At 43.1% G+C, this 26,092-nt stretch overlaps 1 protein-coding gene across 1 annotated transcript in view; it reads left to right on the forward strand.

The window, feature by feature from the left end:
- The window catches only part of slc6a2 (solute carrier family 6 member 2), a 112,441-nt gene that overhangs the window by 13,510 nt on the left and 72,839 nt on the right, over positions 1–26,092 (forward strand). The window contains exon 4 of the mRNA XM_055648448.1: positions 1,994–2,231. Within this exon, the coding sequence (XP_055504423.1) occupies positions 1,994–2,231 (238 nt within the window). The remainder of the gene's footprint in view (positions 1–1,993; positions 2,232–26,092) is intronic.

Genomic DNA, 26,092 nt, shown 5'->3' on the forward strand with positions numbered 1-26,092 from the left:
TTCTGTGGCAAATGATTCCACAGTCCTATCCTACAAACTAAGGACAATTTAAGATGCTATCTTACATTAGACTTGAGAGATCCAGAGAATAAACAGGCCCTTCGGTCCACTGAGTCCCTGCTGACCAGTGATCACCCCGTACACTAACACTAGCCTACAGACTAAGAACAGTTTTTTACAACTTACCAAAGCTCCGCACAGCACTCGAGGGCAAGACTTTGGCCCTGTGAGGCAGTGACTCTACAATCTCTGTCACTGCTCTACTTGCCCCTTAGTTACTACCATCATAAGTTTAAACTATTAAGATAAATTTCCTTAGATAAATTGAATTAATTCTTGAAGACCCTAACATAGCCCTGGAACATTTTAGTTTAGTTTAGTTTAGTTTAGAGATACAGCGTGGAAACAGGCCCTTCAGCCCACCGGGTCCGTGCCGACCCGCACATTAACATTATCCTACACACACTAGGGGATAAATTTACATTTACCAAGCCAATTAACCTACAAACCTGTACATCTTTGGAGTTTGGGAGGAAACCGGAGATCTCGGAGAAAACCCACGCAGGTCATGGGGACTCCGCACAGACAGCACCCGTAGTCGAGATCGAACTCGGATCTCCAGCGCTGCAAATGCTGTAAGGCAGCAACTCAACCGCTGTGCCACCATGCTATCCTACATTTAACATTGCATTTTATGGGTCAAGAGAGACAGAAAGCTTTGTCCATTTTGATAGACACAATATTCTGGAGTATCTCAGCTGGACAGTCAGCATCTCTGCAGAGAAGGAGTGGGTGACGTTTCAGGTCAAGACCCTTCTTCAGACTGCGATTCAGGAGAGAGGGAAACTGGAGATATGGAAGGGTAAGGTGTGAAAAGGTTTAGGAATAAGGGGTAAGCCATTTAGAGCAGAGATGAGGAAACACTTTTTTTCACAGAGAGTTGTGAGTCTGTGGAATTCTCCGGTTGTGGAGGCAGGTTCTCTGGATACTTTCAAGAGAGAGCTAGATGGGGCTCTTGAAGATAGTGGAGTCAGGGGATATGTGGAGAAGGCAGGAACAGGGTACTGATTGTCAATGATCAGCCATGATCACATTGAATGGCGGTGCTGGCTTGAAGGGCCTTATGGCCTACTCCTGCACCTATTGTCTATTGCCTGTTGTCTGATGACTATTGAAATTGACAGATCAAAGACAATGCTCAGGGAAACGTATAACTGTACCTTGTGAGCTGAGGGGAAGGTGACAACGAGACATACAATCAATAAAATTAACAGGACAGTGAAACTAGGCAGGGAACTAGGGATGGAGTGAGGGATGGAGCGAGAGGGAAAGCAGAGGTTATGAAGTTAGAGAAATCCTTATTTAATCGCTGGGTTGCAAGCTGCCCAAGTGAAATATGAAAGACACAAAATGCTGGAGTAACTCAGCGGGACAGGCAGCATCTCTGGAGAAAAGGAATGGGTGACGTTTCGGGTCGAGACCCTTGATATGTTTACATATTCTATTGTGCTGCAGCAAGCAAGAATTTCATTGTCCTATCTGGGACACAAGACAACAAAACTCACTTGACTCTTGACTCTTCATACACAAGCAACATATGAGGTGCTGTTCCTCCAATTTTTTTATGAGTAGATAGATAGATAGATAGATAGATAGATAGATAGATAGATAGATAGATAGATAGATAGATAGATAGATAGATAGATAGATAGACATTTTTAAATTTCGTTGTACATGGCTCATGTTACAATGACAATAAAGAAACTATTCTACTAGATAGATAGATAGATAGATAGATAGATAGATAGATAGATAGATAGATAGATAGATAGATAGATAGCCTTTATTATCATTCAGACCGAAGTCTGAACGAAATTGCAGCAGTCATACATATAATACAATAAAAACTTATGATTATGAACTAGATTATGAACTAGATTATGAACTATAGTATTGTTAACTAAAATTAAATGATTTTTTTTGTTTGTTTCAGGTGTGGGCTATGCCGTGATACTGATAGCCCTTTACGTCGGCTTTTACTATAACGTCATCATAGCTTGGTCTCTGTTCTATCTCTTCTCATCGTTTACCTCTGATCTACCATGGGCACACTGCAATAACTATTGGAATAGTAAGAACTGCACGGACCCGAAGCTATTTAACACCTCCTTGCTGGGAAACGGAACCAAATATTCCAAGTATAAAATCACGCCAGCGGCAGAGTATTACGAGTAAGTCAAAACCTTTTCCTTCATTTTCTGTGGAACACTCTGATATTACAGTCACTGTTTACTTTATTGTCACGTGTACCGAGATACAGTGAATCTGATGATGAGCTTTTGACAACACTGGGCCTCTACTCGATGGAGTTTGAGGGGGGGACCTCATTGAAACTTACAGAATAATGAAAGGCATAGATAGGGAGTGGATGTGAAAATGGTGTTTCCACTGGTGGGAGAGTCTTGGACCAGAGGTCGGAGCCTTAGGATTAAAGGGCACTCTCTTGGAAAGGAGGTGAGGAGGAACTTCTTTAGTCAGAGGGTAGTTAATCTGTGGAACTCATTGCCACAGAGGACTGTGGAGGCCAAGTCGGTGGATATTTTTAAGGCAGAGATAGACAAATGCTTGATTAGAACAGGTGTCAATGATTATGGGGAGAAGGCAGGAACATGGGATTAGGAGGCAGAGGTCAGCCATGATTGAATGGTGGAGTGGACTCGATGGGCCGAATGGCCTAATTCTACTCCTAACGTGAACTTGTGAAAAGCCTTTGTTGTGTGCCATCCAGTCAGTGGAAAGACAATACATGACTACATTCGAGCCATTCACATTGCATAGGTACATGATTAGTGAATAAAGCCAGCAATGTCAGATCAAGGATAGTCCAAGGGTCACCAATGAGGTAGATAGTAGTTCAGGACTGTTCTCTGGTTGTGGTCTATAAATCAGTCTGTTGAATAATATGAACATGGTGATTTTTAGCCACTGATACACCACATTTGAACTTCATTAACCCTAAGGGGAAGTCTGGTTAAACTTCCGGGGCTATGGAATGGAGAAAGCTCATGGATTCTGTTGCTGGGAAACAATGAATCATGTTAGCAAATGGTCTTTCTGGCTGTTTAAAAGAACTGTCAAACATTAGGTCCATTAGTTTACCCTAATGAAGTAGTATATAATCTGTGTTTATTTTAAAACGGCTAAAAAGTAGAGTAAAATTGAGACAGCTTTTATCGTAAAAATTAATGATCTTCCTACATTGTATGAGATCATATTGACTGGAACAAGCTAATTAGTTGAAATACAATCTCTAATGCTTTATATTTTAAGTTTTTAATAACTTTTATCCAGTTGGTCATTATTGTGTAAAAGTCAAGCTTGCATGAAGACTCTAAAGTTTATAATATTGTGAACCAATGTTACAGTGAATGTAATGGAAATTGTACCTTTAGAACAGAGATGAGGAGGAATTTCTTCTTTGTAAACCACAGCTGTGAACCCCATTCTAAATGCAAGATAAATGCAACCAGCTCAATTCTAAAGGGTACACAATTTTAATTTCTGCCAAGCACACTTTCTCTCAGAATGAAAGAATGCACCTTCAGGAAGGAGATGAGGATGAATTTCTTTAGTCAGAGGGTGGTGAATCTGTGGAATTCGTGCAGAAGGCCAAGTCAATTGATATTTTTAAGACAGAGATTGACAGATTCTTGATGACTGAGGTTCTCAGGGGTAATGGGGAGAAGGCAGGAGAGTAGCGTTGAGAGGGAAAGATAAATCAGCCATGATTAAATGGGCCGAATGGCCTAATTCTGCTCCTTGAACATGAATAAGCCATATGTTGCTATGATCTGTGCTAGCCTTCGTTAGTTTTATACTTGCCCATATATTTTCTCTGTGAATTTATTTGACAAGTTACTGTCAGCAAGGTGTCCAGCATTTGTGTGAATGGACCATGTCATTGTTCATGGCTGTAGCTAGGTAGGAAAAAATACAGTGCAAATGAAAGTAATCCAGTCAAAGTCAAATTGAGGTGTGGAAAGTAAAATGGGATTTTTTTGTTGAGTTTGTTATTGTCACGTGTACCGAGGTGCAGTGAAAAGCTTTTGTTTGTGTGCTATCCAGTAAAGACAAGGCTATGCATGAATACAATTGAAAAGAATGATCGGAGAATTTCAATTGAATTTCAAATGTTCGGAGAATCAAAAAGTAAAAGTGGAATATTATACGTTGTTGTCAAGTTTAATTAACAAAAAAAATTCTTCAACAATAATTAAAAGTGAAAAGACTGATAATCAACATTTGTGATAGTTAAAATTCAGCAACAAACAAGTTGATTGGTTGTTATTCAGATTTGGCATGCCGGTTAAAGTATTCTTGGATTACAAAGTATAAGCAATGACATTCTACGATGAGTTTAACCTGTGCCTGCGATAACTGTCTCAAACCTCAGTACATTTCAATTGAGAGGATTGTTGGACTTTGGACAGGAATTATGTATTTTGCACTGGAAATTGATTCGTTTAGTTTAGAGATACGGCGTGAAAACAGGCCCTTCGGCCCACCGAGTCCGCACCGATCAGCGATCCCCTGCACACTGACACTATCCTGCACACTAGGGACAATTTACAATTCTTACTGTGGCCAATTAACCTACAAACCGGTACATCTTTGGATTGTGGGAAGAAACCAGAACACCCGGAGAAAACCCACGTGGTCACGTGGAGAACATACAAACTCCGTACAGGCAGCAGCTGTGGTCAGGATCAAACCCGGGTGTCTGGTGCTGTAAGGCAGCAACTCTACCACTGCACCACCGTGCCACCCAAGTGTATAAATTGATACGTATAAGGATCCTAAAACGTGTATAAAGGTCCCAAAACATATGTGCCTGCGGTAATGCCAGAAAAAAATGCCACGATTGAATTTAGAAACAAAAACATAGAATGTAGTCCATGAAGCAGTATTGCACATGTACAGGCCCCTCAGCTCACAATGTCTGCACTGAACATGTTGCATAGCTAAACTAATTTCTTTGTGCATGTGATCTGCATATCCAAGTACCTACCTATCTAAAGCACCTTAAACACCACCATCATATCCACACATTCCAGGCACCCACCTCTCTCTATGTAAAAAAAACTTGCCCCACACATATATTTTAAACTTTCCCACTGACCTTAAAAATACACACTCCAGTCTTTGACATTTCTCGTCTGGGATAAAGGTTCTGACTGTTGACCCTATCTATCTATACCTCTCATAAATTGATAGACCTGACAATTCAATTCTCCCCTCAACCTCTGACATCCTGAAGAATACAACCCAAGTTTGTTCAACTTCGATTAGTGCAGTGTTAGTGTGCATGGAAGGTTGATTCTCAGTGTGGACTTAGTGGGGCCCCGTATCTGTGCTGTATCCTTTCAGTATATATATATATATATATATATATATCCATATATGCATATGGATGTCATAATCACACGCATACTTACTTTATTAGCCAAGTATGTTTTGCAACATACAAGGAATAAAGATATTATGCATCTTTTGCATAATATTAAAAGCAATGTGCTTAAAATGACAATACAAAAATAGACCTCAGGTCTATGTCTGATAATCTATATGGAAAAAATGCACATCATATTTAGCACACTGAACCCGGTGTATCTAGGTCATGGGACACCGAAACAACCATGTTAAATTGTTTTCAGTCCTGCGATTTTATTTAATGCCTTCCTTATTTGGTTTAGTTTAGTTTAGTTTAGTTTAGTTTAGTTTAGTTTAGTTTACTTTAGAGATACAGTAGGGAAGCAGGCACTTCGGCCCACCGGCTCTGCGTCGACCAGCGATCCCTGCACATTACCACTATCCAACACCACTGGGCACAATTTACAATGTTTACCAAGCCAATTAACCTACAAACCTGCAAATCTTTGGAGTGTGGAAGGAAATCAAAGATCTCAGAGAAAACCCACGCAGGTCATAGGGAGGATGTACAAATGCCGTACAGACCAGCACCGCTAGTCAGGATCGAGCCCGGGTCTCTGGCGCGGTAAGACAGCAACTCTACCGCTGCGCTACCATGCTGCCATTTTTTCCTGTTCTATTTGTTTGAGAACCGATTACTTCTGGTTGCAAGCTAGCCAGAAGTAAAACAAATCTGAGACTACAATTGTATCCGCTCCTCTCCATCTGTTAGTCTGCATCAATTAGTTCTGCTTTTTTGTTGTTGTTGTTGTCGTCAATTGACAAAATGTGGGTTGCAGCTCAGTTTCCACTTCATGGGGGATTTCTTTCGGTCCAGATTGACCATACATAGTCATCCCAACAAATTGACGTTGTTCATACCTGAAGTATATCATCATCCATCGCATTCTCTTGCATACCAGTCACCACAAGCAACAATTGCGAATATCCTCTTCTATAATTGGCTAAGTGTGCGCGGGTAGGGGAGACGGGCAAGGAATTCCTATCATTAAAACCCCTCTGGTCAGAGAGCTCACTAGGGACTTGCATGCTACATCATCCAGTATTGTAAACATCATACTACTATCTGCCTGTTGCTTCATCCAAAGTGATTTATTTCTAGTACTAAAACATCTTTCCATAAAAAGCCATCTGGAGAATGAGAGAGCACTGACCCGCATATTTCAGCTGCAGTTTTTATATAGGAGAAAACGTAATATTGGATTGTTTCAATGCTAACTTAATCTAAGCACTTAAACAGTGAAGGCACATTTAGCCGAGTTGCATATGTTTTTTCAGCTACGGCTGTAAAGACTCAATCAATGGTCTGAAAATCATTTTAAAATCCGAAGTTCGAAAGTCGGCCTGGTATTTATCCCTCATTTAGTTAACGTTCAATTAAAAGTAATGTCAAATAATCGGTTCTCAAACAAATAGAACAGGGAAAACAATATGGAATGCCACCAATAAGAATATAACTGATTTACCACAGTCTGACCATGATTCCAAACTCTAAAGGTTGCAGTATTCATTATAAAAGAAGCAGACAAAATGTGTCGGAAGGAACTGCAGATGTTGGTTTACACTGAAGATAGACACAAATTGCTAGAGTAATTCGGCTGGGTCAGGCAGCATCTCTGGAGAAAAGAAAAAGGTGACGTTTCGGGTCGAGACCCTTCTTCAGACAATAAATCAGGTCAACAATCGGTTTGGTTTAGTTTAGTTTAGTTGAGAGATACAGCGCAGAATCAGGCCCTTTGGCCCACCGAGTCCGCGCTGACCAGCGATTCCCGCACATTAACGCTATCCTACACACACCAAGTAACTCAGCGGGACAGGTAGCATCTCTGGAGAGAAGGAATGGGTGAGTGAAGAAGGGTCTCGACCTGAAACGTCACCTATTCCTTCTCTCCAGAGATGCTGCCTGCCCTGCCGAGTTACTCCAGCATTTTGTGTTTATAAAAGAAGCAGACTTCTGTTTCCATCCAGTTAAGTCAGAGTTTTATAACAGTATTACATGCACAGCTGTAATGTCCTCTTATCAGACGATTATTGAAGAGGATTCCATTTCTCTTTTACCTTCAATTAAAATGACTGTACTGGTAGTGAAGAACATTATTACCTTCATTAACTCACTAAAGTATTTGAATTAAGGCAAAATCTTCTGCCTCAATTCTCAGTTCATCTTTATTTTTTTAAATAATATTAAAAAGTAGCAGTTCATTTAAAATTCTTTCACACCCATAGTGATAAAATCATACAGGATTGGCCCTTCGGCCCAACTTGCCCACACCGACCAACGTCCCATCAATACTGGTCCCACTTGCCTGCATTTAACCCATATCCCTCTAAACCTGTCCGATCCTCGTACCTGTCAAAATGTTTCTTAAATGTTGCGATACTACCTGCCTTAACCACCTCCTGCGGCAGCTTGTTCCATACTCCCACCACCCTCTGTGCGGAAAAGTTACCCCTCGGTTTCTTATTAAATGTTTTTGCCCCCTCACCTTAAACCTGCGCTCTCTGGGCTTTCAGAAATTGTTTTATCCGGTTGAAACGGTTATAAAATAGTGAACCAGGGGTCACAGTTTAAGAATAAGGGGTAGGCCATTTTGGACTGAGATGAGGAAAAAGAGAGTTTTTCAGCCAGAGAGTTGTGAATCGGTGGAATTCTCTGCCACAGAAGGCAGTGGAGACCAATTCACTGGATGTTTTCAAGAGAGAGTTGGATATAGCTCTTAGGGCTAATGGAATCAAGGGATATGGGGGAGAAAGCAGGAACGGGGAACTGATTTTGGATGATCTGCCATGATCATATTGAATGGCGGTGCTGGCTCGAAGGGCCGAATGGCCTACTCCTGCACATATTTTCTATGTTTCTATGTTTCTACTGGTTGTATCCTACACACTAGGTACAATTTACAGAAGCCAATTAACATACAAACCTGAGATAATGCAGATGCTTCGTGGCCTGCTGAGTTACTCCAGCACTTTGTGTCCATCTTTGGTATAAACTGGCATCTGCAGTTCTTTGGTTCTAACATACAAACCTGCATGTCTTTGAGATATGGGTGGAAACCAGAGCACCTAGAGAAAACCCACGAGGTCACAGGGACATGGTACTAACTCATTACAGACAGCACCTGCAGTCATTTCAAACCTGGGTCTCTGGCACTGAAAGGCAGCAACTCTATCGGTATAAACCAGCACCTGCAATTCATTTTTAATACATTAACTTAAGTCATTAACAGTGGCAAAGAGATTTGAGCCATGTATTTTTCTTAAACTTTTCTTTTACCAGGGTAGAAAACGTTTAAATAATTCGTAAAGCCACGAAGCATTTTAATTTGTTAATAATGCATCCAGATTGCAAATGTGGAGTATAAGATTCAAAGCTTCATGCCCCAATGGAAGCAGACTTTGTAAAATACAATGTGAAAGTTTCCCTTCCCAGGACCAATAGCTTAAGTCAACTCCTCCAGGATATTGGATCGTGACCCGGCAGCAGGATCATTGTTCATCTGGAAGAACTGCAGGTTTAAGTTCTCCTTGGGTAATTTGTATATGAACCAAAACAGCAGTCACGTCATAAATTACCTCAAATATGATTTTGAACGTCATCGTAGCGGCAGGGAGGGGAAAAGTAATTGAGGCCAAGAAACAAGAGATTTTTTGTCCAAAATATAAACAATAATAACTCATGGAAAATGGATTTCCTTCAGCGATAATCTTTAACTCTTGATTCTCAAGGCTTGGGAATGGCACAGTTTGCTTGGTGTCCCTCATTAAATCAATTATGTGGTCGGCTTCTGACTGTACACAATTCTATTGTGTTTTGCTTCATTTAAGTATTTGGTTTAATTTTATTGTCAAAGAATGCAGGACCCAGCTCCCTTGCCTCCCCTGCATTAAGCGTGTACTCTGTTACAATTGGGAAGACATCATTTGTACCTACCTAGAGATACAGCATGGAAGCAAGCTCTTTGGCCCACCGAAACCGTGCCGACTATCGATCCCCCGTTCGCACGAGTTTTCTGTTCGAGAAGATGTCGGAGCGAGGGCCTCTTCATGCCGGCACAGGGTGGTCCGCGTGGGATGCAGAGTTCAGGGGAAGAAGGGTCTCCACCTGAAACATCACCTATCCATGTTCTTCAGGGATGCCGCCTGTCCTGCTGAGTAACTCCAGCACTTTGTGTTCTAGTTCTACTGCATGTTATCCCACTTTCACTTCCACTTACTACATACTGGGGGCGATATACAGAGTCCAAATAACCTTCAAAGGGTCTGAAGAAGGGTCTTGACCCAAAACGTCACCTACTCCTTTTCTCCAGAGAATCTGCCAGACCCCCCCCTGAGTTACTCCTCATTTTGTGTCTATCGTTGGTGTAAACCAGCATGTGCAGTTCCTTCTCACACAACCCCCAAACCTGCATGACTTTGGGAGGTGGGAGGGAAGCGGAGGGAAACCCACACGGTCACAGGGAGAATGTGCAAACTCCACACAGTCAGCACCCGAGGTCAGGATCGAACCCGGGTCTCCAGCGTTGTGAGACAGCAGCTCTACCAGCCGTGCCACTGTGCCGCTCGGTTACAAATCCCACCAAATGGGGCAGATATCTACGAAACAGAACCCAGATACAAGAAGAATGATGAATGTAAGAGACACATATGTCACCGTAATATTTAACATCACGGAAACCCTTAAAGAAATAATCACCAAGACTGTTTAAAATGCTTGTCAGAGGTGCCTTTTGCTGATCTTAATCTGACGGTTTTAATATATAAATTCAACCAATTTAAATAAAACTCAAGTGTTAGTGTATACAGCAGGCGTGGTGGGGGGGGGGGAGCGATACATTAAGATCTTGATTGTCGAGATACAGCACAGAAACTAGGCCCTTCGGCCCACCGAGTCCGTGCCGACCACCGATCACCCCGTACATTTGCATTGTTCTACACAACAGGGACAATTTACAACTTTACTGAAACATAGAAACATAGAAAATAGGTGCAAGAGTAGGCCATTCGGCCCTTCGAGCCTGCACCGTCATTCAATATGATCATGGCTGATCATCCAACTCGGTATCCTGTACCTGCCTTCTCTCCATACCCCCGATCCCTTTAGCCACAAGGGCCACATCTAACTCCCTCTTAAATATAGCCAATGAACTGGCCTCAACTACCCTCTGTGGCAGAGAGTTCCAGAGATTCACCGCTCTCTGTGTGAAAAAAGTTTTTCTCATCTCTGTCCTAAAAGATTTCCCCCTTATCCTTAAACTTCCCCAACATCGGGAACAATCTTCCTGCATCTAGCCTGTCCACCCCCTTAAGAATTTTGTACGTTTCTATAAGATCCCCCCCCCTTCAATCTTCTAAATCCAATTAAAGTACAAACCTGTACGTCTTTAGAGTGTGGGAGGAAACCGGAGCACCCGGAGTAAACCCACGCGGTCACTGGGAGAACGTACAAACTCCGTACAGACAGCACCCGTAGTCGGGATCTCTGGCGCTGTGAGGCAACAGTTCCACATTAATGTCCATCACGTCATCTTGCGTCCTGCTCACAGTTGCACTTTGGGGTCAAGGAAAGAGCGTTCTCGTCGCGGCCCTAGAAGCACAAGGAGCAACAAACCAGACACCATTGCATGTAGATGCCGAGAAGTGTGTTCAGCTCTGGCTGGACAACTTCTAACCGTGTGTGTGTGGGTGTGGGTGTGCGCAGAGTCGACAAGAAGAAGAAGAGGTTTCCGCTTCTTCTCTGTGTCGAGTTCAAAATATTTTTACAAAATCTATTTTATGTGAGAAAGTAATTTAAAAACGACAGCTCGAGGGGAAGAGGAAGATAAACTACAGCAAAGATAAACTGCACCAGAGGTTTCACATCTAAATTTATTTTTAGTACTTTTCCTGTGGCTGCGAACATCCTTTCTTTCTCTGCCACCATGCCATGTGCTCATATTTGGCCAGGACTGAAGAGAACTATAAATTGTGGTTGTTTAGCAGAGTTCTCATGCATACCATCCTGTCAATTCATAAACCAGCATTCCATCTACACAGATGGCATTTAAAACCCTTTCATAGTATTGTTCCGAACGTATTCCCAAGAAACGTTACAATTGTTATGCGAGTAATTAGTTTAGTTTAGTTTAGTTTAGAGATACAGCGCAGAAACAGGCCCTTCTTCTCCCTGCTCCTGCCCAGCAGAAGGTACAGAAGCTTGAAAGCGCGCACCACCAGACTCAGGAACAGCTTCCATCCCTCTGTTATCTGACTTGGATGATCAGCCATGATCATATTGAATGGCGCTGCAGGCTCAAGGGGCCGAATGGCCTACTCCTGCACCTATTCTCTATGTTTCTATGTTTCCGAGTGGTCCTTCCATAGGCTAGGGTACTGTCCAATTCACCTCAACCCCATTGTGGGCATTGGACCTTGTCAATAAAACTGATGTGCTACAATGCTGAGAACTATATTCTGCACTCTGTATCTTCTCATTTGCTCTATCTAATGTACTTGAGTTAGACTTGATTATATTAAGTATAATATCACCTGCTCTGTTTAGGTAGAATGCAAAAAATCTTTTCACCCTACGTCCATAATAAATCAAAACCTAAACCTATAGATGGTGTTATTTGTACACCTTGTGAGGGCCCCTAATGCACGTTGTACTGAGTCCTAAAATTAAACATCCAGAATACACCCCCCCACCCCCCCTCCCTTGTAACCTGATCTTTGCTGTTCCCACCAGTTCTCGATTAAGATCAAAAACACAAAGCTAATATCCATTATGAATGCGTTTGAATGGGGACTTCAAAAACCTTCAGAAGTCCATTTACTGCATCAATATCTCTTTCCAACTTTGGCCCTTTCATAATATTTTAGTTACTTTAATGCCAGTCATCCATTTCCCTCTTGATCGGATTACAAAGCAGTAAAGGACTGAGGAGGGATTTGTACAAACATGAGCCTTACCTGCGGGAGGGTGTCCAGCACCCCTGCAGCAACACGTGTGCTCACATCTTTATGGTGGCACAATGGCGCAGCAGTGGTAGAGTTGTTGCCTCACAGTGCCTGACTACGTGTGCTGTCTGTGTGGAGTTTGTATGTTCGCCCTGTGATCGTGTAGGTTTTCTCCGGGCGCCCTGTTTCCTCCCACACTCCAAAGACGTCCAGGTTTGTAAGTTAATTGGCTTCTGTAAATTGTAAATTGTCCAGAGTGTGTAGGATAATTCGTGTAGCGTATGGGGTGATCGCTGGTCGGCACGGACATGTTGGGCTAAAGGGCCTGTTTATCGCTAAAGTCTAAAGTCTAAACATGTAGCTGGAAAGAAGTTCCCATTAGATCATAAGACATGGGAGAGGAATTTGGCCATTCAGCCCATTGATTCTGCTCAGCCATTCAATCATGGCTGATCCATCTTTCCCTGTCACCTTACCCATCCTTTCCTTTCTGTTCCCTTATGTGCGCATAATAGATGGGATTACCTCTGTAGGTCTGATGGTCTGAATGATCTCCTCCAATGTTGTAAGGATATATAAAATAAGATTCCTGCTGCGCTTTTACCTCTCGGTTATTTTTCTGTACCAACCCCATATTCTTTGATTTCCCGAATACTTAGAAATCTGTCTTAAGGGCCTGTCCCACTGTACGAGGTAATTCTAGAGTTCTCCCGAATTTCTCCTGATTCGAACTCGGAGAATTACAGTAATAGCCGCTCGTAGGTACACGGGCGTCTCACGAGCTTACCGCGTTTCCCCGATTACCTGCCGTTAGTGTTACGAGCCGCTACGAGACGTCCCGAGCTCTGACGTACCCGCTATGTACATTCTACCTACTTTCCACGAATTTGATTTTTATTTAAACTCGGAAGAGCTCTTGAATTACCTTATACAGTGGGACAGGCCCTTAAGTTTAGCTTAGTTTAGACATACAGTGCAGAAACAGGCCCTTCGGCCCACCGAGTCCGCGCCGACCAGCGATTGCTGCGCACTAACACTATCCTACACACTCTTGGGACAATTTACATTTATACCAGGGCAATTAACCTACAAACCTGTACGTCTTTGGAATGTGGGAGGAAACCGAAGATCTCGGAGGAAGCCCTTGCTGTCACGGGGAGAACGTACAAACTCCGTGCAGACAGCACCCGTAGTCGGGATCGAACCCGAGTCTCTGATGCTGTAAGGCAGCAACTCTACCGCTGCGCCACCGTGCCGCCACTGAGTGCAGGAGTAAAGATATTTTGCAGAGTCCTGGTGAAACGACACTGCAAAGACGTGTAGGTTTGTGGGACAAATGCTTTGGTATAATTGTAAATTGTCCCTTGTGTGTAGTAGGATGGTGATAGGGTACGGGGTGATCGCTGGGCGGCGCGGACTCAGTGGGCCGGCGAGCCTGTTTCTATCCTGTATCTCGAAAGTCCAAATCCTCTCTCCTTTACTGGCCATCGCTTCATCGATTCACTTACGGCTTGAGTAACCTGCATGTACCATCTCCATATTCTTTGATTTCCTGAATACTTAGAAATCGGATGATTTTCACGTTAAACCGAGCATATTGAGGAAGAATGGGTAGCAAGCCTCACCAATGCAAAGTTTATTTTAATGGAAGCAAATAGGTCATTTTATTTCCTTTGATGTAGCCTGAATTATAGTATTTTCCACGCTTTATTGGCAGAAGCCTGACGTGTTGAAAAACTTATATCACGTATCTCATGAGACAAAATTCTTATTTTAACCGTTAAGTTAAATTTTGACGAACTCCAGTTCAGTGAGTTAGAAATGAAGCAGAGAAGTCTCAACTAACTGTTCCAATGGTTTTAAGATCCATTTCTATTTTTAAATGAGGGTGATAATACAAAATGTAATGTAAAAACGCCTCTACATTCCATATTGTACCATGCTTTGTTCAGGATAATGACATTAGAAGGAATGAAAAAAGTACATTAAAACAAATGAAGTTGACTGACCTATTTGAAACCATGTCAGGACTCAACTTATTCAGCTCCTGCACACATTTAGTTTAGTTTAGAGATACAGCTAGGAAACAGGCCCTTCGGCCCATCGTGTCCGCGCCGACCACCCATTCTTTGTTGTCCCACTTTTGCATCCACTCCCTACATTCTAGGGGCAGTTAATTAATCTACAAACCCGCACATCTTTGGGACCTGGGAGGAAACCGGAGCACCCGGAGGAAACCCACGCGTTTACAGGGAGAACGTGCAAACTCCACACTGAGAGCACCTGAGGTTAGGATCGAACCCGGGTCCCTGGTGCAGGTCTACCGCTGCGCCGCTGTGCGGTTCGACATAAAAATAAAATCATTAAAGGGAAACTAGATGAAGCCACATGAGGATGAGAATATAATCATGAAAAACCCGTTGTCTTAGAAGGGAATTCTTGAATCAGCAAAAGATTCAATTTTTATAAATACTGAAATGTAATACTCCACACTTTCCTGATCCAGATCCTGTTTTTAATGTTTCGCATTTGATGTCATGCATATCAAGGTCAAATTTTATATAACTCAATCCAGCATTTTTGTTTGCTTGATGTTAACTCTTATTGAACAGAGTGTTGATGTGCCGTTTTCCCCGGCCAACCCCATTTCCAGCGTTTGCTTTAAACGTATCACAGAAAGGTTTCCAATGCTCTGTGGATGAGATTATGCAAGAACTGCGTTCCTGTGGTGGCTCTGGCCGTTGGTAAAAGTTTACTCTGAGATGTATTTCTGTGGTGCACCATTAATAATATGCTGGCAGCTTGTCAGTGAAGAAAAATGCAGCGATATTCTTTATGCGTAAACAATTTGTGTCGTTGAAGACACATCAAAGTTTCTAAAACAGATAAAACAACCTTTCTCTTGCTTCTTTGCACACTCTCTTATAAGTAATACCGAGTTTAGTTTAGTTTAGGAAGGAACTGCAGATGCAAGTGGTCCCGATCTGAAACATCACCCATCCTTTTTCTCCAGAGATGCTGCCTGACCTGCTGAGTTTCACCTGCTGCAGTTAATGTGTACCTTATGGTATAAATCAGCATTTGCAGTTCTGTGTTTCTATTCCATGTGACCACGTTAGTTTCCTCAGTTCAGTTTAGATTAGTTTATTATTGTCACGTGTACCGAGGAACAGTGAAAAGCAATTTGTCGCATGCTATCCAGTCAGTGAAAAGACTATGCATGATTACAATCGAGCTGTCCACAGTGTACAGATACAGGATAAAGGGTATACTGTTTAGTGCAAGATAAAGTCCAAATTTAAGTTCAAAGTTCTTCACTTTCATCTTTAGCCCTACAAACTATTAGAGACTTCTGCACCTCTCCAATTCTGGCCTCTTGTATGTCCCTGATTTCCATTGCTTTGCCCGACAGATTGGCAGACTTGCCTTCAGTTGCCAAGGCCCGAAGCAGAAGACACTCAGTGTGCGGGTGTAGGGATCTGTTCCTCTTATAATCTTGTACACATCGAGAAGATAACCCCCTCATCCTCCTGCGCTCCAAGGGATAAAGCCCCAGGTTGCTCAACCTCCCTATAGCTCAGGCCCTCCAGCCTTGGCAACATCCTCGTAAATCCCCTCTAACACGGTGACCACAACTGAACACAATACTCTAAATGTGGCCTCACCAGCATCTTATATAACTGTGACATGACCTCCCAACTTCTATAATCAACACTCTGACTCACGAAGGTGATCTTCAGATTCTCCATCGAAGACAGTCCTTCATAGTAGAGGCAACATAGAACTGTACAGCACAATGTCAGTGCCAAGCATGATGCCAAGACCAACTCTTATCTGCCTGCACATAATCCATATCCCTCCATTCCCTGCATATCCATGTGCCAATCCAAAGGCCTGGTTGTTGGATCGGAAACAGGAGTGTTTGTTAATGATTGAACAATGTTAAGTACCAGTTGCAAATGCTCAACAAAGAAGCCAGTTCATGTCTGCAGGCAACGAGAACTAGACAACATTCAGGAAGGGGCTGATAAGTGGCAAATAACGTTCACACAGCAAGTATAACAGGCAATGAAAATCTCCGACCCATGTAGCCTTGACATTCAAAGAGTTTATCATTATTGAGTTCCCAAACATCAAAGCATGGCGATCACAAAATGAGTGAAACAAGGACATGTTATGAATAAATCACACGTCATACCCTACAATCTATCATCATATTGATAGGGATTTGTGAACTTGTTGATATCACAGTGGAAAATATTTAAATATTGTTAGAAAACTTGAAGTATTTGTTCCTTCTCAGATATTTGTTTATAGGTTTTGGTTTTAGTTTTAGAGATACAGCGCACAAACAGGCCCTTCGGCCCCTGGGTCGACATTAACACTGTCCTACACACTGGAGAAAATTTACAAGCTTTACTGAAGCCTTACAGCGCCAGACCCGGGTTTGATCCTGACTAAGGGTGCTGTCTGTACAGAGTTTGTACATTCTCTGTAAGCCCGGCAACTCTGCTGCTGCGCCACCATGCAGCCCTTCTCCAATTTTAAATAATGATGGGGTTTTTTTCTAAAGCAAAGTAAAGTCATCTTACTACAGGACAAAAGTTATGATCAGAAGTCAACGCCAGTGAGTTGTAAAGTTATAATTGTGCGAGTTATTGTGGGCAGCACGGTGACACAGCTGGTACAGCCGCTGCCTCACAGAGCCAGAAACCCAGGTTCAATCCTGACCTCGGCTGCTGTCTTTGTGGAGTTTGCACATTCCCCCCATTTCCTCCGGGTGCTTCAGCTTCCTCCCACAACACAAAGACGTGCGGGTTTGTAGGTTAATTGGCCCTCTGTAAATTGCCCCTAATAACTAGGACAACAGAACTAGTGTGAATGCTTGATCTAAGGGCCTGTTTCCATGCTGCATCTCTAAACTCTAAGAGTGTTAGAATAATAGATCACACTGAGGCAGTACACAAGAGTTGCCACCCTTCCCTAGCCACCTTCTGTCCTTCAAGTTTCAAATTTCTTAAAAATGTAGAGTCTTAACTTGGTCTTAAAGGCCCATCGTCCTGGCTCGGAGTTGCAGGAGTCAGCTTGGCCTGGCGATGTCATCAGTGTTAGGTGGCTTGATCGGTGTGTAGGGAGTGGTTGCCAAAATGGGGTAACGGAGAACTGGTGTGAGTGGCTGAACAACGATCAGCGAGGACTTAGCGGGCTTGGCGGATTTGAGTATAGGAGCAGGGAGGTTCTACTGCAGTTGTACAGAGTCTTGGTGAGACCACACCTGGAGTATTGCGTACAGTTTTGGTCTCCAAATCTGAGGAAGGACATTATTGCCATTGAGGGAGTGCAGAGAAGGTTCACCAGACTGATTCCTGGGATGTCAGGACTGTCTTATGAAGAAAGACTGGATAGACTTGGTTTATAATCTCTAGAATTTAGGAGATTGAGAGGGGATCTTATAGAAACTTACAAAATTCTTAAGGGGTTGGACAGGCTAGATGCAGGAAGATTGTTCCCGATGTTAGGGAAGTCCAGGACAAGGGGTCACAGCTTAAGGATAAGGGGGAAATCCTTTAAAACTGAGATGAGAAGAACTTTTTTCACACAGAGAGTGGTGAATCTCTGGAACTCTCTGCCACAGAGGGTAGTCGAGGCCAGTTCATCGGCTATATTTAAGAGGGATGTAGATGTGGCCCTTGTGGCTAAGGGGCTCAGAGGGTATGGAGAGAAGGCAGGTACAGGATACTGAGTTGGATGATCAGCCATTATCATATTGAATGGCGGTGCAGGCTCGAAGGGCCGAATGGCCTACTCCTGCACCTAATTTCTATGTTTCTATGTTTCCCGTTCTGTATCTCTAAACTAAACTAAAACAAGTAATATCATTCCAGGGTCATCTGCCTATTCAGTTGTCCAATTATCTCAGGCATTGCTAATTACACCTGTTCTATTTGAATAGAGGGAGTCCTGTTATTAGTGTAATGTGCTTGACAAGATAACTGAAGGGATGGTGAAACTAAACATGGGTGGACTGTAGCATGAAGAGAGGAAAAGAATCAGGGGGGGGGGGAGGTGGTTGCAAGTGTCACCAAGGGAACCAAGTGTTAAATTATTTGAATTCAACACTTTTTGTAACAAAGCTAAAAGCTTGCGTTGTCAATGTGGGATGAATTCCAGCATAGTGATTTTTAGTCTCCAGCTGTCTGCCTTCCTTATTGTAATGCACCAGAAATATAATCATTGTGTATTTACATTTTTTTTCCAAGGGCATCCTGGATTACCGTGTTGTTTTATGATTGAGAAGGTGAAATGTTCTGTTTGCATGCAGCTGACAGAAAGTTACCTGCTGGGAGCAATCATCACCAGACAAATCATACAGCTAGGATTCTCAATTCTCTGCATCAATGCAATCAGTTGCAATCAATGGAGTTACCTATTTCTCTCTGATTTAATGGTGTGCCCAGTATCTTGCTCTATTCTGAAGTTGTCAAGGCATGGCACTATTTGTCAAAGAACCGTGGGGCATGGTGGCGCAGCGGTAGAGTTACCGCCCTACAGCGCCACAGACCCGGGTCCGATCCCGACTACGGGTGCTGTCTGTACGGAGTTTATACGTTCTCCCCGTGACCATGTAGTTTTTCTCCGAGATCTTCGGTTTCTTCCCACACTCCAAAGACGTGCAGGTTTGTAGGTTAATTGTCTTGATATAAATGTAAATTGTGCTTGGGGTATATAGGATAGTGTTAACGCTGGTCGGTGCAGACTCGGTGGGCCGAAGGGCCTGTTTCTGCGCTGTATCTCAAAACTAAACTAAACTAAACCGATTACTGCTCTGAATTATTGCCTGAAGAAGGATCTCGACCCGAAACGTCACCTTTCCCTTTTCTCCAGAGATGCTGCCTGACCCGCTAGGTTACTCCAGCATTTTGTGTCCATATTTGGATGAAACCAGCATCTGCAGTTCATTCCTACACATTTTGATCTCGGAAGGCACATAAAGCAGTTAATGGAAGATTAGTTGAACAATCACGTGCTTCCAGTAGCAGACTTGCTTGAAGGGAATGAGAGAAGAAGAATCTGATTGATAATATTTTAGCCTTATCTTCCGCTCACACTCCCCTTGCATGTGGCTTCCCGAGCTAGGGACTACGATTGTTGAATTAACTTCCATCCTTTTTAACTTCACGGATGTTAGAACATAGAGAAGTACAGCATAGGAGCAGGCCATTCAGCCCACAGTGTCCATGCTGTACTTGATGTCAGACTTTAGACTGGTCTGAAGAAGGGTCTCGACCCGAAATGTCACCTATACCTTTTCTCCAGAGATGCTGCCTGACCCACTGAGTTACTCCAGCATTTTGTATCTATCTTTGGAATCTAGATTTCAGTGAGGAGATAGGCTCTTTGGCCAAAGAGCGATCACTCTGTATACTAGCACTATCCAACACACTAGGGACAATTCATTATATTTTTTAAACCTAATCCAATTAACCTGAAACCCTGTACTTCTTTTGTATGCTGGAGCAAACAGGAGAAAACTCACGAGGTCACGGGGTGAAGGTAGAAACTCCGTACAGACAGCACCCGTAATCAGAATTGAACCCACGTCTCTGGTGCTGTAAGGCAGCAACTCTACCACTGCGCCACTGTGCTGCTCCTAAGGTTAAACTAATCTCCTCTGCCTGCATGTGATCCATATCCCTCCATCCCATGTGTGACAATGTCCCTCTCCAGTAGCCTCTTAAACATCACCCCAGCATCTATCTCCATCACTTCCCCGGCAACGTGTTCTAGGCACCCACCACTCTCGAAGTAAAGTTTGCTCCTCTCACCTTAGGGCTATGCCCTCTAGTCTTTGATATTCCCAGCCTGGGAAAAAGGTTCTGACTGTCTACCCTATCCATGCACTCAACCCTAAGTATGCCTGTCATGATTTTATATAGTTCTATAAGGTCTCTCCTCAACCTCTGATGCTCCAGAGAAAACAATCCAGGTTTGTTCGACTTCTTCTTAAAGTTAATACCTTGGGCAGAGATGTTTTTGGGGGAGTATGCATTTAGACTTGAGACATACAACACACAAACATACCCTTCGTTCCACCAAGTCCATGCCGACCAGCAATCAACCCCATACATTGCACTATCCAAAGCACTTGGGACAATTTTACTGAAGCCAATTAACCTACAAACCTGAGGTACACAAAAATGCTGGAGAAACTCAGCGGGTGCAGCAGCATTTGTGGAGCGAAGGAAATAGGCAACGTTTTGGCCCGAAACATTGCCTATTTCCTTTGCTCCACAGATGCTGCTGCACCCGCTGAGTTTCTCCAGCATTTTTGTGTACCTTCGATTTTCCAGCATCTGCAGTTCCTTCTTAAACAACCTACAAACCTGTGTGTTTTTGAAGTGTGGGAGGAAACCTGAGCACCCGGAGAGATCCCACATGGTCACTGGTAGAACTCACAAACACTGTACAGACAGCACCCGTGGTTAGGATCAAACCCGGGTCTCTGGCGCTGTAAGGCAGGAAACCTGCCGCTGTGCCACCCAATACATATCTGTTGAACTTCTGCAATATAAGAGCTTAATTGCTCTGTTTTGGGACAGATGACGATAAAATACTCTACTGTATCACCACTGTGAATTGAATTGAGTTGATGTCACAGGTGACAAGTCACAGTGAAATTGAATGTATTAATTTAATACACTGTGCCCCCTTCACTATCGTTAGGTGACTCTGTACTTTGAAAAGGCATTGATTTTTACAATCCATTTCAGAAATTATTTTTACATTAATTGAGAGACTATTGTACTGGATAAAATGAGCGTAAAGAAATAAGGTAGACACAAAATGTTGGAGTAACTCAGCGGGTCAGACAGTATCTCTGGAGAAAAAGAATGGGTGACGTTTCGGGTTGAGACCCTTCTTCAGGGGAAAGGGAAACGAGAGATATAGACGGTGACATAGAACAAATTAATGAGAGATATGCAAAGAAGTAATAATGATAAAGGAAACAGGCCATTGTTAGCTGTGGGTTAGGTGAAAACGAGTTACAGACAGAGATTCAACTAAACGACTTTGAACCTGGCACAACAACTTGGGTGGGCATGTATACATTTCAGAGAATATACTGTAATCATATATGTTTCATATCCCATACTCTCAGGCATGGTTTTAGCAAGTCAGACTATCTTGGATAGAGTGGATGTGGAGAGTATGTTTCCACTAGTGGGAGAATCTAGAACCAGAGGTCACAGCCTCAGAATTAATCGACGTTCTTTTAGGAAGGAGATGAGGAGAAATTTATTAAGTCAGAGGGTGGTGAATCTGTGGATTTTTTTAGCCACAGGAGGCTGTGGAGGCCAAGGCAGTGGATATTTTTAAGGCAGAGATAGATAGATTCTTGATTAGTACAGGTGGCAGGGGTTATGGGGAGAAGGCAGGAGAATGGGGTTAAGAGATAGATCAGCCATGATTGAATGGTGGAGTAGACTTGATGCGCCGAATGGCCTAATTCTGCTCCAGTTGCTTATGATCTTATGAATCAGGCTATAATACAGTTAGTGTACGGGGATTAATCTCAATGTGTGACATGATGCAATGTCATTTCTCTCTCACAGTTAGTTTAACACAGGGACATTTCTGGCTTCTTTCAAAATTCCACGCATTCCTTTGGTACGACTCAAATGCGCAAAATTACCCACATGTGTACTTTAGTGATTATGTTGGATGTTCTTCAGCAGGCAGGGAATGAAAAGTTTGATTTGTATAAAAGAGCAGCATCTTTGTAATTTTTTTTTTTAAATCTGCTAGCTCAAAGCTTTTAAATGTTCAGACGGGTGTGAATGTTAGGCAGCGGCATTTCTATACTGGAGGCAAAATAAAGTGGAGTTATGAAGATGATACACATTTTATTTTTCAGAACAGTTTAGATGCAGGGCAGCACTGTGTTGCAGCAGCAGAGTTGCTGCCTTGCAGTGCCAGAGACCCGGGTTCGATCCTGCCTGTGTGGAGTTTGTACGTTCTCTCTGTGACCACGTGGTTTTCTCCGGGTGCTTCGGTTTCCCCTCATGTTCCAAAGCAAGAAGGTTTGTAGGTTAAAGGTACACAAAAATGCTGGAGAAACTCAGCGGGTGCAGCAGCATCTATGGAGCGAAGGAAATAGGCAACGCTTCGGGCCGAAACCCTTCTTCAGACTGAAGAAGGGTTTCGGCCCGAAACGTCGCCTATTTCCTTCGCTCCATAGATGCTGCTGCACCCGCTGAGTTTCTCCAGCATTTTTGTGTACCTTCGATCTTCCAGCATCTGCAGTTCCTTCTTGAACAGGTTTGTAGGTTAATTGGCTTCTGCAAATTGTTCCTAGTGTGTAGGATAGAACTAGTGTAGGGGTAATCGCTGGTCAGCGCAGACTCGGTCGACCGGAGGGCATGTTTCCGCATTGTGTCACTAAACTAAACTAAACTAAACTAAAATAAACTAAAATAAACTAAACTAAAGGAAGCAAGATTATTAGTGTCATCTAACCAGCCAACAAAAGAGCTTGACTAGAAGATGCATCAGATTTTTTTCGAACTTCATAACCAGACCAGACTCCCCACTATTGATTCCATCGACACCACGCTACCTCGGAAAGCAGCCAACATGACTATTTTCACCACAGTCATTCCCTCTTCTTCCCTCTTCCATTGGGCAGAAGATACAGAAGCTTGAAAGCACGCACCACCAGATTCAGTAACAACTACTTCCCCATCGTTATCAAACTCGTGAACAGTCCTCCATTAACCTAAGGGTGCAGTCCCGATCTTCCAACCTCCCTCATTGAGGACCCTGCAGTTTTTTTTTAAGTCTGCACTTTCTCTGTAACTGTAGCACTAGAATGCTGTAACACTATATTCTGCACTCTGGTATATTTCTCTTTGCACCACCTGTTGTATAGGAAAGGTTGAGAGGGATATGGGCAGGTGGGACTAGTGTAGATGGGGCATCTTGGTTGGCATGGGCAAGTTGGGCTGAAGGGCCTGTTTCCATGCTATATGACTATGACCCTTGAATGCCCCTTTAGGAAAGGCCACACCACTAGGAAGGACTAGTATTTATACGAAGACCTGGTGGTTGCACAGTATTTCAGTTTTCAGTGTAAGAGTCACTTCAGTGAATAAAATGTTCAGGTTATGGCATTTTAAGGATTGCTGTGAGTTGGGTGATACAGTTGAAAGGACAAAGTGTATGGCCTGAACTCCCACTGCCTTCAGTATGATAGCAATTAAAATGATTCTTCAAATTTAGAGTGGACAAAAAATGCTGGAGAAACTCAGCGGGTGAAGCAGCATCTATGGAGGGAAGAAATAGGCGACGTTTCGGGTCAAGATCCTATTTCAGAAATTCAAATTTAGGGTGGTCACCTCTTGTTATTCATCTAACCCACTTCATTTCAAGGGAGTTTATGGTACATGATACTTCTTCTTCTTGCGTATGGCGAGCACAGCCTAAAGTTGTCGGGCAACTTGTTCTATTTGATCAAATTTAGGGAAACATATAAACATAGAAACCCACTTCATTGCAGGGAGTAGGTACATTCGGCCCTATCGAGCCTGCACCGCCATTCAATATGATCATGATTATGACGCCATCCAACTCAGTTATCCCGTACCTGCCTTCTCTACATCCCCTCTGATCCCCTTACCCACAAGGGCCACATCTAACTCCCTCTTAAATATAGCCAATGAACTGGCCTCAACTACTCTCTGTGGCAGAGAGTTCCAGAGATTCACCACTCTCTCTGTGAAAAAAGTTCTTCTCATCTCGGTTTTAAAGGGTTTCCCCCTTATCCTTAAGCTGTGACCCCTTGTCCTGGACTTCCCCAACATCGGGAGCAATCTTCCTGCATCTAGCCTGTCCAACCCCTTAAGAATTTTGTAAGTTTCTATAAGATCCCCTCTCAATCTCCTAAATTCTAGAGAGTATAAACCAAGTCTATCCAGTCTTTCTTAATAAGACAGTCCTGAACATCTTTTTCAGGAATCAGTCTGGTGAACCTTCTCTGCACTCCCTCTATGGCAATAATGTCTTAGGGCTTCCTCAGATTTGGAGACCAAAACTGTACGCAATACTCCAGGTGTGGTCTCACCTTGAAGACCCTGTACAACTGCACTAGAACCTCCCTGCTCCTATCTTTCAAATCCTTTTGCAATGAAAGCTAACATACCATTCGCTTTCTTTACTGCCTGCTGCACCTGCACCTGCATGCCTACCTTCAATGACTGGTGTACCATGACGCCCAGGTCTCGTTGCATCTCCCCCTTTCCCAATCGGCCACCATTTGATTGTTGCACGCCAGGTTGATTGCATTCATCAAAACAGGGTGAACCACGTGAAGGTTGCAATCTCCCACCCCTTACGATACTTCACCCGTAGTGATGTGATCTGTATAAGTTGCCTCATTGACTCACATTTACCAAAAAGGGCAGAGAGAAAATCCAAATATAAAACCAAGTGTGCCAAACTCCTCCTGTGGCACAGTGGCGCAGCGGTAGAGTTGCTGCCTTTACAACACTTTCAACGCCAGAGACCCGGGTTCGATCCCGACTACTGGTGCCATCTGCACACAGATTGTACATTCTCCCCGTGACCTGCATGGGGTTTTCTCCGAGATCTTATAGAAACATGTAAAATTATTAAGGGATTGGACACTCTAGAGGCAGGAAACATGTTCCCGATGTTGGGGGAGTTCAGAACCAGGGTACAAGGGGCCACAGTTTCAGAATAAGGGGTAGGCCATTTAAAACTGGGATGAGGAAAATCTTTTTCACACAGAGTGTTGTGGATTTGTGGAATTCACTACCTCAGAAGGCAGTGGAGGCAGATTCACTGGATGCATTCAAAAGAGAGTTAGACAGAGCTCTTAGGGCTAGCGGAATCAAGGTGTATGGGGAGAAGGCAGGAATGGGGTACTGATTGTGGATGATCAGCCGTGATCACCTTGAATGGCGGTGCTGGATCAAAGGGCTGAATGGCCTACTCCTGCACCCATTGTCTATGTATCTTTGTATCTCCGGTTTGCTTGTATACTCCATACAGATTGTAGGTTAATTGGCTTGAATCAATTGTCCCTAATGCGTGTAGGATGGTGTTAATATTCGGGTATTGCTGTTCGGTGTGGACTCGATGGGCCAAAGGGCCTGTTTTCATGCTGTATCTCCAAACTAAACTAATCTAAACTAAATTAAACAATAATAAAATCCCAGAGTGCTTTCCTGACACGCTGCCAGTGTCGGGACATGTTGTTCTAGGGAATATTCAGATGTTTTTTTTGTTTTATCCAACTGGTTCTAATAGAAAACAAATGGTGAGTTAGTGCTGAAAGTCACCCAAGTGTTGTTCCACATTCCTGGGGCACCAGGTACACTCAGCATGGGATAATCTGCCATTCATCAACTCAGTTTCAGTAAATTATAATGTCGGCTTCAGTTGCTCATTAATAAATTGTCTTTGAGTTGAATTTTTAATTAGACTGTTCTCCAACAGCTTCGGGCTTTCAAATTTTACTCTTTCACCAAATCCTTAGATTTAGTTTAGTTTAGTTTTGTGATACAGTGTGGAAACAGGCCCTTTGGCCCACTGAGTCTGCATCGACCAATGAACACCAATGTTCACTAGTTCTATCCGACAC

Source organism: Leucoraja erinacea, chromosome 17, assembly GCF_028641065.1.
Source record: "Leucoraja erinacea ecotype New England chromosome 17, Leri_hhj_1, whole genome shotgun sequence".
NCBI classification, from domain to species: Eukaryota; Metazoa; Chordata; class Chondrichthyes; order Rajiformes; family Rajidae; genus Leucoraja; species Leucoraja erinaceus.